This window comes from Mus caroli, unplaced genomic scaffold (genome assembly GCF_978045245.1).
Source record: "Mus caroli unplaced genomic scaffold, Mus_caroli_1 scaffold_1, whole genome shotgun sequence".
NCBI classification, from domain to species: Eukaryota; Metazoa; Chordata; class Mammalia; order Rodentia; family Muridae; genus Mus; species Mus caroli.
Genome location: NW_028227256.1, coordinates 148,827,015 through 148,840,131, shown reverse-complemented (window position 1 = coordinate 148,840,131; position 13,117 = coordinate 148,827,015). Strand labels below are relative to the sequence as shown.

Here is a 13,117-nt window from a genome sequence, read left to right as displayed (position 1 = left end):
CTCTCCCTCTCCCTGTCTCCCTCTCCCTCTCTTTCCCTCTCTCCCTCCCTCCCAGCCCTGGAATTCTCTTGTAGGCAAGGCTGACCTCTGACTCACAGAGCTCCTCCTGCCCCTACCTCCTGAGAGCTGTTATCACAGTTGTGTGCCACAGTGCTCAGCTTTATGTGTTTTTAATGCTGCCACATAAAGGGTGTTGTAGTTAATACTGATGTTCTGTAGGTCCACCTTTGCTTCTAGGCATGTGAATAGTTTCCCAGAGGTACCATAATGAATCACCATAAAACTATATATCTTATAGTAGTAACAATTTGAGAACTGTTATGAATGCCCAAAACGGGAAAAGCAAAAGACTGGAGGGAGTGCTGATTGAGAATCTGCCTTTCTGTCTTCTGGTGGTCAGCCACAATCCCTGCCTAGGAAATGCATCTCTCCAGTCTCTACTTTTGATTTTATGGAGAGGGTATGGCTCAATCTAATCCAGCCCTCATTTAGCTTTACTATTTACATTTGCCAGAGCCTTATTTCAAATGAGGTCCATACTGAGGCTTTAGATCAGTAGTTCTCAACCTGCCTGCTTCTGCTTCCCAAGTGCTAGGATTAAAGCATGCACAAAAGTACCCAGTCTTATTTTTTTATCCATATATAACATAAACATTTAGAAAATATCTTAGTATTTTATTAAGTAGACCTTGAAGTTTTCACTGATTATTGTAATTGTTAATTTACAAGGATCATCTTCCATCTTTTTGTTTAATTAGATTCATAATTTGTTATGCTTATATTCTTGAGTACTGAATGTATGTTTAAAGTATTACTTCCCCTCCATCTCTTTGGCCTTTTAGAGTGAAATGTACCTTTTATATTAATTCTTTTAAATTAAATCTGTATGGCCGGGTGTGGTGGCGCACGCCTTTAATCCCAGCACTCGGGAGGCAGAGGCAGGCGGATTTCGGAGTTCCAGGACAGCCTGGTCTACAAAGTGAGTTCCAGGACAGCCAGGGCTATACAGAGAAACCCTGTCTCGAAAAAAACCAAAAAAAAAAAAAAAAAAAAAAAAAAAATTAAATCTGTATGATGTGTGGCCTAGATCTCTTATATGGATATTACCCCAGACTTCTTTCATGTCTTTTATTTCTTTTTTGGTGGGGGTGTTTTTTGTTTGTTTGTTTGTTTTTGAGACAGGGTTTTTCTGTGTAGCTCTGGCTGTCCTGGAACTCACTTTGTAGACCAGGCTGGCCTCGAACTCAGAAATCCGTCTGCCTCTGCCTCCTGAGTGCTGGGATTAAAGGCGTGCGCCACCACGCCCGTCTCTGTCTTTTATTTCTAACTGAAATAGTTAAACATTACACAAGATTAATCATATTATTACTTTTTTATATGTCATCAATGAAAACAGCTGCAAATACTACGTGAGTACCTCTTTTCTTTCTGTTTTTTAGCACAGATGTATTTCAAACACTGGACTCAAGTTCAACCCTGACAACTTCGAAAATAGCATCCTTTGAAGAGGCTTTTGTGTATCTTCAGAAGTTAATGGTGGCTGTGAAGGATATTCTTGAAGGAATTCAAAGGTAACCATTGTATTAAATTATATAGTTCTATAGTTACCAGCCTAATTTAGATCTGTTAGAAGTCTTCCAGCAAGTTATAAACTATTGGATTTTTTTTGAGACAGAGTCTCTCTAATTTAGCCTTGGATGGTCAGGTGTGGACCAGGCTGGCTCAAACTCAAAGAGAGTGTGCCACTGCACCTAACAGATGATTGGCTTTTATATTTACCTTTCTCTCTTTCCTGTAGATAATATGGATTTCTAGTTTAGAACTCAAAATGTTTCTGCCTTTTCCTTTTATAGGGAAAGAAATACTAGATACAAGTGTTTGAAGGTTGTTTTTAAAAAGCAGTGCTGTCTGACACCATAATAGTTGGAATCCAGAGCGTCATACATTTTGGACAGTCACTCTACCATTGTGCTACATTCTTAGTTCAAAACAGCTACTCTCATGAGCACAAAACCTTTTGTGTAGTAAATACAGATGATAATAAAGTTCTATAAGCCCAGCAGTGGTGGTGCATGCCTTTATATCCCAGCACATGGGAGGCAGAGGCAGGTGGATTTCTGAGTTCAAGGCCAGCCTGGTCTACAGAGTGAGTTCCAGGACAGCCAGGGCTTAACAGAGAAACCCTGTCTCAAAAAACAACAACAACAACAACAAACAAAAAAAGATAATAAAGTTTTATTTAGAGTGAAAAAATTAATTGTGGAGTTGGATTAAAAATTCTAAAAATCAGTTATGCTCTACCTTTAATAGAGGATTATTAAATGTATATATTTACTTTGTGCTTAAATGGATATCCCTACAAAATTAATAAAGCAGGACTCTACAAATGTACTTTAGGGTACACTATAAATGTACATAGCTTAAAATGGAAACAGTACTCAGAGCACCAGTGTAAGTGTTGTAGGTGTGTTTGTGTGTCTGTAAAGTAGACAGCAAGAATGGTGGCCCACAGTGATAACCCCAGCACAAGGACCAGGATTTCAGGGCCAGCCTAGACTGCATGATGAGAGATCCCATCTCAACAAAGTCCTGAAAGAAAGATAGGGAGGGAGGGAGGGAGGGAGGGAGGGAGGGAGGAAGGGAGGGAGGGAGGGAGGGAGGGAGGGAGGGAGGGGAGGGAGGGAGGGAGGGAGGGAGGGAGGGAGGGAAGGAAGGAAGGAAGGAAGGAAGGAAGGAAGGAAGGAAGGAAGGAAGGAAGGAAGGAAGGAGAGAACACATGATAAGTTGCTTCTAAGTTAGAAATCAAGGAGAGGTCCAGTGGTGGCACATGCCTTCAGTTCCAGCACTTGGGAAGCAGAGGCAGGCAGATCTCTGAGTTCCAGGACAGCCAGGGTTACATGGAGAAACAGAGAGAGACAGACAGGAGGGAGAGTGAGGGTGAGAATTGCAGCCTGCTTAGCTTAATGTTTATGTATGTTTTACTTTTATAAATAAGGTTGAAATGGCCTTTAAAAACATTATACCCTAGCCAGACAGCTGACACAAGCCTTTAATCCCAATACCTGGGAGGCAAGGCAGGTGAATTTCTGAGTTGGAAGCCAGTCTGATGTACCAATTGAGTTCCAGAATGGCCAGGGCTAAACAGAGAAACCCTGTCGCAAGAAAAACAAAAAATAAAGACAATAACAACAGAAAAGTATGTTCTTTGAAGATGATAAGATGGCTCAGCAGGTAAAGGTGCTCACTGCACAGGGGTGATGAGTTGTGTGGTTCCTAGAACTCACAGAAAGATGGAAGAGAGAACCAGTTCCACAGAGCCATCTTCTAATGTCACACGCGCACCGTGGCCCCACACGTGTGTATGCATACAGCAATAGCAAATAGGGTTGAAGAACTAGACCTACTGCAGGAAACTACACATCTGCTTTGCGAGTTTTAGATTTGTGCCTGTAATGACTTTTAGATGAAGTATTTGAAATAATGTTTTCTTAGTTTCATGTTCAGTATCCTATGCAGAAGAGGAAAGAGGGAGAACAAGCTAGTTTTTCCTTTTAGAAAATATGATACATTTTGAAGCTCTCTCTTCTCCCCTACCCGTGTGTGTGTGTGTGTGAGTGTGGCAGAGATTGATGTTGGGGTCCCTTGCTCACTTGTTTTCTTCATCTTATCTGAGACAGAGTCTTCAGCTGAGCCTGGAGCTTGCCATTCTGACTGGATTGACTGTTCAGTTAGCCCAGACTCTACCTGTTTATATTCCCTCCTAGCACTGGGGTGACAGTGCATCATGTGCACAGCCATGCCTGGCTTTTATGTAGGTGCTAATAAACTGAATTTAGATCATCTGTGTGCTTGCGCAGTAAGCAGCCTTACCTGTTGGGCCATTTTCCCAGACCTTGAGGATGTCTCTCAAGCTTAGATGACTTTTTTCCTTTTTTTTTTTTTTTTTTTTTTATGTTATACTTAGTTGTAGGGACAAATAATAACTAACATAAATTTGACTATGTAAGGCCTAATCATAAAATATGATTTCAAAAAATTAAACCTGTTCTTGGTTTTAAGAAAAGATGCTTCTTAGTTGTTTTAAAACCTCTGATTCACAGTTCCGTTTCGAAATACCTTGTAATACAAGCGGTTCTCCCTCCCTCCCCTCTCCTCTTTCTCTCTCTCCCTCCGCTCTCTCTCCTCTCTCTCTCTCTTCTCTCTCCTTCTTTTCTCTCTCTCTCTCTCTCTCTCTCTCTTCTCTCTCCTTCTTTTCTCTCTCTCTCTCTCTCTCTCTCTCTCTCTCTCTCTCTCTCTCTCTCTCTCCTCCTCTCCCTCCCCCTCTCTCTCCTCTCTCTCTTTCTCTCTCGGTCTGTCCCTCTCTGTTGTATTCCCGTAAGATGGACACTCCTGAAGCTAGGCTGGTGCTAGGCTGGCAGACAGCACGCTTTAGCCGGTGCCCTACCCTCTGTCTCACAGCACTGAGGTATACTACTACTATAGGACTAGGGATTCAAATTGATGTTCTCCTGTTTGTGTTGCAAGTGTTCTCTCACCCACTGAGCCCCCTGGAGCTGTTTTCTAAAACAATTACAGACATAAGATCTGAAATTTCTGTATTTCTTGTTGTGTGTTTATGAAATTTCTAAACATTAATTTTCTATTACTCTTGCCCATTTTTTTTTCAAGTGGGGATCAAATCGAGGGCCTGCCTGCATAAGTCCTCCTCTCTTTTAACATTTGGAAAGACCATGCCCACCCACAGACAGGATCACCATACATGATTTCTTACTAAGGAGGTCTATAATCACAGCATCTTTTCAGGTCCACTGGTGCTTAGTCACTTTTACATTTTAATTTTTATTTATTTTATTAGAAAGTACTTTTGACTTACTAATTGAGATATTGGGATAGCTGACCTTTTGAGGGTAAGCAAGATTATTTATAATTATTTATAATTTCAGTTGGCATAGAGTGTAGTGGCTCATAGCAATACTCAGGGAACTGAGGCAGGAAGAACTCCAGCTGGGAGTCAGACTGGTCCATACTGCAGGGCCTTTAAAAAGAAGGATTAGTTGGCACAATGACAACACTTTGGCTTGTTTGTATCTAGATTCTACTAGTTTGTTGAAATAAAACATTTCATTAAAAACTTAAAGGGGCTCGTGAGATGGCTCAGCGGTTAAGATCACCGACTACTCTTCCAAAGGTCCTGAGTTCAAATCCCAGCAACCACATGGTGGCTCACAACCATCCGTAACAAAATCTAATGCTCTCTTCTGGAGTGTCTGAAGACAGCTACAGTGTACACACATATAATAAATAAATAAATTATTTTTAAAAAAAAACTTCAAGTTGCAGTTTTAGAAGTGACTTCTCAGCATTTGAATTAATTGTCATGAACAGAGTACTTGGCCACTAATGAAGGGTTTTCTTATTTTGAGTTAGAGGGATTTACTCATTGAGGTTTGACCTACTATATTCAGAGTGTATCTTTTCTAAAATCAGTGGTTCTCAACTTTCCTAATGCTGTGACCTTTTAATAACATTTCTTCATATTGTAGTGATCCCCACCCATAAGAAATTACAGAAAAACTTTTGAATAAACTTGATAAACATGAGTGACATGTAGTTTAAAGGAGAAAATTAAAGATTTGTTTAAAATTAATTTCCATGTTATTTATTTATTTATTTATTTATTTATTTTAGGATTTTGGCTCCTAATAGTAATTACCAAGATGTTGAGACTCTCTATAACTTCCTAATCAAGTATGAGGTATGAAAAGTATTTATATATTATTCATATAATATTTATATATTGTTTGGATATAAATACAATAAGATTGCTACTGATATTTTCTTTAAATAAAGTGGGTTTTTTGTTTGTTTGTTTTTAAGATTTATTTATTGATTATATGTAAGTACACTGTAGCTGTCTTCAGACACTCCAGAGGAGGGAGTCAGATCTCGTTACGGAGTCAGATCTCCCATGTGGTAGCTGGGATTTGAACTCTGGACCTTTGGAAGAGCAGTCAGGTGCTCTTACCCACTGAGTCATCTCACCAGCCCTGTTTGTTTTTTTATTTTGAGCCAGGATCTTGCTCTCTTGTACAGGCTAGTCTAAATTAAATTTTCTTAGTGTCATAAAAATTTGCCAATAACATTTGTTTTCTTAAACATTATATTTAAGATATACAAGGAGAGCTGGCCCTGCCCCTTGCCAGCATAGGCACTTGGGCGAGCTGCCCTTGGGCAGTGCTAGAGAACTGGGATTGAACAGCTCAGTTATTCTACCCAGGGCTTTTGAGTTGGCCCACTCTAACATCTACCCCATCTATGAGCTGCTGGAGCTTGTCAAAGGGCCAGTCCTGCAGATCTAAAGCTGCAGGGTCTCCACGACACAGGCAACAATGGGCTGAGAGGAGTCCCAGTGAGGATCCAGTATTGATAGTGTAGCAGAAGCCAGAGGCCTCGAACCAGACCAGTGAGTGACTCATTGCACATAAATAGAACATCGTCTGCATTAGTAGTAGTGAGATGTCTCAGCTGGCAAAAGTACTTGCTGTGCAAGCCTGCTGATGCAAGTTTCATCCAGTCACTCAGATTTGTCCTCTGACCCTGACACTTACACCGTGGCATGTGTGTGTACCACACTAACATACATACCCACATACTAATGATAAAGTAACATTTCAAAAAAGAAAAGAGTTTTTCATTTGTGATTCAAGTGTGCAACAGTTTGAATGATAGACTTTTACATTTATGGTTTTATAAATTACATCTCTGGGTTATAACAGACTTTTTTAAAAAACAGATTTTTCAGAAAATGTCCATGGACTAGGGAATACGTCTAAGGTAGAGCATTTGTTTAATATGCATGATGCTGAGTGCAATTCCTAGAACCTAAAGGAAGTGGGGAGGGAGGAAGAAAAGGAATGAATGAATGAGTGAAGGGAGGAGGAAGGGACAGAAATACTGTTAATTCAAACCTTTTCCTAAATCAGACCTCTTTAAAAATTTTTTATTTTATATATATATGAGTACACTGTAGCTGTCTTCAGACACACCAGAAGAGGGCATCAGATCCCATTATAGATGGTTGTGAGCCACCATGTGGTTGCTGGGAATTGAACTCAGGTCCTCTGGAAGAGCAGTCAGTACTCTTAACTGCTGAGCCATCTCTCCAGGTCCTAAATCAGACCTTTTCAATAGCTTAAAGAAATATTTTTTTTTCTGTCCAGTTGAATGGCATAGTAATCTGCTTTCAAGTAAAATTGCACTGCATTCGGGGCCACTCATTTCTACTGTTTCTAGTACAGTGAATAGATGAGTTGTAAAAATAGAACTAAAGTTTGCATAGAGTGTGGTGTTAACAGTGCAGTCACTGAGCTTCTTCCTGTCATTGATTCAGTTGTCTTAGGCAGTGCCTGGAGAGCTGAGATTCTGCTCTCAGGATATGCCCCACTGGGGTTGTACTTTCGTTGCTCATTCATTTTAACATATCTCCTTACTAACTCTACTTTGGTTCTTTTCAGGTAAACAAAAATGTCAGATTCACTGCCCGGGAACTTTATGATTGTGTTTCTCAGACTGAGTACCGGTATGTAGATAGATGATAAGCTATCTGTAACAGACTTTTACCCTGTTTGCTACCACTGTGGGAGATTTTTTACGGGGTGTGTGTGTGTGTGTGTGTGTGTGTGTGTGTGTGTGTGTGTGTGCATGCATGTATATATAAGCTTGTAGAGGCCAGCAGTGGATGTCAGTCACTCTCCACCTTGTTTCTGAGATAGGGTCTGGCCACTGAGCTCTGGGATCTTCCTGTCTCCGCCTCCACTGCAAGAGGATTCTAGGCAGATGCTGCTGTGTCTGGCTTTTTTATGTGGCAGCTGGAAATCTGAACTCAGTCCTGTTTTCATGGCAAGCACTTTAAAAGTGATCTCCCTAACCTCTCACGATCTTTTAAAACCCATATTAGTACAAAATATTTCATATATACAGAAAGCCTGTTTATCAGCTATATAGTTTGAAATGGTTTTTATATGTTTGACCACAAGATTTATGTATGCATGTGTATACAATCTTATTTATTTATGTGTTTATTTATTTATTTGATTTATTTATTTGCTTACTCTGAAGCAAGGTCTTGCTGTATTGCTCAGACTGGTTTTGAATTTGTGAGAGCCAACAAGTCCTCTTGTGTCAGTCTCCCTAATAACTGGGACTATGGACACATACCACCATCTATCTCTGTGGATTATTGAAGACTCTAAAGAGCTTTTGTTCATGTGGGCCATATCCTATCTAGTCTGTTTGAACTCAGAACTTTAGGGTGTGGTGGTGCATGCTATGGATGCTTGGAAGGCTGAGACATATTTAAGCCATATTAGGCAACTTAGTAAGACTATCAGAGAAAGAAAATAGAAATAGTTTTCACTTTAACTTAAGACAAATGGTTTTTATAGACCTAAAGGAAGAACTTTGTTGAAGTTAGGAAGTATCCAAAAATGTATTGAGTGCTTCTCGTGTTTGGGAAGGTCCCATTACCAAAATGAGTGCTCAGGGAGGATGACTCACTGGAGATGCTGGATAAGGAAGTCAGGCTGATTATCTGCGCAGCAGACAAGTCTGAGGAAAGGAACTCAGGAGGTCCATCACCACAAACAGCTTTCTACCCTGACAACCTGCTCTAGGATACAGCTACGAGTGATTGCTGTCAGAATACTAACTCATGAAGGGAAGGGAGTCAGTGCCACTAGGCTGAAGAGGAGAGCCCCCTCTTAACCTTGAGGGTAGGGAAGAGAAGAAAAAGGAAGGATAGGGAAATAGATTCAGTTACTGAAAGATATGTTTGCTTGCTTGTTCGCAATTTCAGAATAAATAACCAAGGATAGGAATGTAGACCTTCCTAATTTTTGTTTTATTTTAGAATTTATAAGAAAACATTTTCGTCTCTTTTTGAACCTTGTACAAGCCTCTTCTGAAAATCCTTTTTTTTTTAAAATTAGTTGTGAAGAATTGGCAGCAAAATCAAAACTAATTTTAAGTTAGGAAATAGGTCTATGGTAACTCAAAGCCAAAATTTTTAGAAATAACATTTTTATTCTTTTGAGAATTTCATGCAGCATATTTTGATCATATCAGTTCTCTCACCTGCTTACCTGCCCAATTTCAAGAGCCACCACACCTAGCTGTAGAACTGTTCATTTAAAAATTACTTGTGGTTGATGTGTGTGTGTGTGTGTGTATGTACCACAGCACACATGGTGAAGGTAGAGGATAATTTGGAGAATCACATTGTTTCCTTCTCCTATGTGGGTCCAGGAGTCAGAGAGGTAGGTGGTGGACTGGAGAAATGGCTCTTTAGAAAGGACTGGAGTTCAGTTGTCAGCATCCAGCTTGGGCTTCTCCTAACTACCTATAACTCCACCCCACGAGGATCTGACACATCCTTCTGGCCTCTGTGCACTACATTCATATGTGTATGAACCCACACAGAGACATATGTGTGTGCATACACTTAAAAATAAGTAATTGTTGAGACAGGGTGTATAGCCTTGTCTAGACTGGAACTCACGACATAGACCAGGTTGCCTAGGCCTCACAGATACCTGCCTGCCGCTGCCTCTGGGATTCTTGACTGTCTTGTGATTTACCTCTTTTCCCCTAGGGAAAGATTAACCATTGGATGCCGCCAGCTGATTGAGATGGAATGCACCATGCAGCAGTGCAGTGCATCTGTCTATATGGAGGCCAGAAGCAGAGGGTGGTGTGAAGACATGCTCAACAACAGGCCTTAAGTTTACAGCAGGAACAGCATCTCTGTTTTCATAAGTGACACAGTAACTTTTAACCTGGTTGCTTTTTTTGAAAAAAAAAAAAAAAAACAAACAAACAAAAAAAACCAACTTTCATAGGTACAAAAAACAAAATGTTGTATTGACCATCTCATTGAATCCAGTGTAGTATAAACTGTACCCCAGCTCTTGTGGAGTTGACAGTACTTCCTACCTCTAAGGAGAAGAGAGCCATCTTCTCAGTGATGGCAGCCCACAGCCTTAGTATCTCTCCTAACCCTGAATGTGAACACATGACCAGACACTGCCAAACCCCAAGACTTAAGACATGACCATGCCACCACATTCCACATGGGCTGCTTTCATGAGCAAACTGTCATTTATATAAAACTGGTGGGAAAACCCACCACCTCTTTCAGGGACATGAAGTAGAATTTTGAACTAGCACCTTCTCTGTAGCTGCTTTGGCGATGTCATTTTCTGTGCATTTCCAGTAGGACAGAGCCCCTCTGATGCTTCCCCTTACATGTGAAGCACTGGATTTGGGGAATTGAACGGCAGTGGCAGCTATTTGCCCTACCTAAAACTCAAGTGTTTAGTTGACTTAGTTACGCATTAAATTGGAAATCCTTGTTTACTGGAGTGTATTATGCTTTTGTTAATATATTAGATGAAGTCAAATTTGATATTCTATAATAAATGTTAATTTATTTTTAAAACAGCAATAAATAAGTTATTTTAGTAGTATTTTGCTTTTCAGTTTACTCCCAAATACTGTCTCTGAAATGAGTATGAAGTGTGATTATAAAAGTCTTTCCAGTAGAAAGATTGGTTATGGTACAGGTACTGCTCAGCTGTATGGTTGTGAGGTGAGAAAACCTGCATGTTAAGGTTTGTGGGGAGGTGAGCGTCCAGCAGGGCCATGAGCTCAGGTAACTGATGATTCAGCATGTCAGGAAGTTGTCCTCAGTTTTTGACCAAGGGCATTGTTACATTACTCTGGCTGGCCTCACTCATAGGTCAGTTTGGCCTTGAATTTGTGGCAGTCTTCCTGCTTTGGTCTCCACAGGCAGGCATTGCAGGCATGCACTACCACACTGACTTCAGTAAAGTGCTTTCTTGCCCTGAAAACCTGAGGACTGAGTTCAGATTTCCAGCTGCCACGTAAAAGCCAGACACAGCAGCATCTGCCTAGAATCCTCATGCTGTGGAGGCCGAGGCAGGAAGATCCCAGAGCTCAGTGGCCAGACCCTATCTCAGAAACAAGGTGGAAATTGACTAAGTCACTTCCTGAGCTAGGGTCCCTCAGTGAACCTTAAGCTCACCAAGTCAGCCAGCCCCAGCCAGGGATCCTCCAGTGTCTGCTTTCTCTGCACGAGCATTATACATATGCACCATTACTGGCTTTCTCATCTGGGTGCAGGTATCCCCCTCAGGTCGTCATGTCAGCGTGGCAGGCCTTTACTGACTGAATTCTATGACCCTGTCCTAACCCCTATGGTGGTTATTTTATAATGTGCTACATATAGTCTTAAATCCCTTAGGAAAGGCAGTATTTCAGAGTACTTTATGCCAGAACAATGTCTTTTTGTAGCACATTCCAAGGTCTAATAGAGGTGTAATGATTTGAATTTAAGTGGCTTGTTACCCAGTGCATACCACAGAGTTTTCAAGTCTTAAGTAAATTCATAGACGTCAACACTGACCACAACCGGTCACACTAAATTAAACATAGGATAGTGTAGTCCTGCTTGCAGGGAGGTTTAGTCACTCAAGTAGGTAGATTAGCAAAAGATCCTAAGAACAATGAAAATACAGGGTGGCTAGCTTGTCCAGTTTCTACATTGCAAGTAGTAACTGAGTAGTGCTTTGGAGAGTACAGATCTGTCTGCATACTCAGTAGGGAAGGTCATTCATCCTAGCCTATCACGATTCAAGGCTGAGAAGTATTCCACCAGACATTCCAAATATCAAGAAAGTAGCACATCTATCTTGCAATAGGCTTCTATGAGAAAGACCCACAATATCATAAAGTTAAATAGAACTATCTATGAAGTTCTAATCTGCAGTCGTAGTTGTACACTTCACAAGAGGGCGTCAGATCTCATTACCGGTGGTTGTGAGCCACCATGTGGTTGCTGGGATTTGAACTCAGGACCTTCAGAAGAGCAGTCAGTGCTCTTACCCGCTGAGCCATCACGCCAGCCCATAGCTAGTTTCTTTCTTTTTTTTTTTTTTTTTTAAAAGGAGGGCCCGACCTGCACCGAGAGGAAAGCATGCCTGTGGGAAGAGTCACTTTACTGTCAGGCGTTTTATTTTTTTTTTTAAAGATTCATTTATTTATTATATGTAAGTACACTGTAGCTGTCTTCAGACACTCCAGAAGAGGGCATCAGATTTCGTTACGGATGGTTGTGAGCCACCATGTAGTTGCTGGGATTTGAACTCGGAACCTTTGGAAGAGCAGTTGACGCTCTTAACCACTGAGCCATCTCACTAGCCCCATAGCTAGTTTCATACAGGGATATTTTCCTCAGTTGTTTCTTCACCTTATTTAAAATATGAATATTGTTTGATAGCTAGCTACCTGGGAGATGGTCACCCCAACAGCATCCAGGATGTGCTTTTAGAGCAAGTGTGGTCAGCCCATATGGCATCAAAAGTTGCAATGCCACTGCTCTGCTGTGTCTAAACAGAATAAGCTGGGACAAGTAGAAATGAGATTGTCGTAGCTACACTGTTGCATCTGAAGTGAAAAGCCTAAGTGACATCACGGCAAAGGAAAAGTTTTCCCAATTGCCAAGCTCATGAACACTTGCTGGAAATAGCCTTCATCATAGTGAATACCTTGTACAATGATCTGCATCAAGTTAAAGACTGTCCTCAAGAACTTTCCTAAGTCAAGGCCAAGCAATTGAAGCTTGAGACTGGCCCATCTTTGGGTGGGTTAAATGATTGTATTGAGGAAAAATTGTGTTGGTATGTCTGCAAAATCCAAGACTCGGGGCTGGAGAGATTAATTAGCTCATCGGCCTTCCAGAGGTCCTGAGTTCAATTCCCAACAACCACATGGTGGCTCACAACCATCTGTAATGGGATCTGATGCCCTCTTCTGATGTGTCTGAAGAAAACAGTGGTGCACTCATATACATAAAATAATGAATCTTAAGAAAAAGCTAGGCTGTTAGATGTTCTCAAAGGTTAGCCTTCAAGATTCATTGTTGTGTAGAGCCATACTAATCTTTGAATGGCTCCAGCATCAGTAAGTGCTGTCAAAGCTAGGGCAAGTTTGCAGTCCATTGATCAGAACCATCTTCTTATCCAGCAATATTACAGTGTAT

At 40.9% G+C, this 13,117-nt stretch overlaps 1 protein-coding gene across 7 annotated transcripts in view; it reads left to right on the top strand.

The window, feature by feature from the left end:
• Swt1 (SWT1 RNA endoribonuclease homolog) overlaps positions 1-10,523 on the top strand; it is a 55,683-nt gene extending 45,160 nt beyond the window's left edge. For all 7 annotated transcript variants that reach the window (XM_021174547.3, XM_029478266.2, XM_085841852.1 and 4 more), the window contains 4 exons: positions 1,440-1,571; positions 5,689-5,755; positions 7,515-7,579; positions 9,650-10,523. In XM_021174547.3, the coding sequence (XP_021030206.1) occupies positions 1,440-1,571; positions 5,689-5,755; positions 7,515-7,579; positions 9,650-9,779 (394 nt within the window). In that variant the 3' untranslated portion in view covers positions 9,780-10,523. The remainder of the gene's footprint in view (positions 1-1,439; positions 1,572-5,688; positions 5,756-7,514; positions 7,580-9,649) is intronic.
• Positions 10,524-13,117: the final 2,594 nt, after the last annotated feature.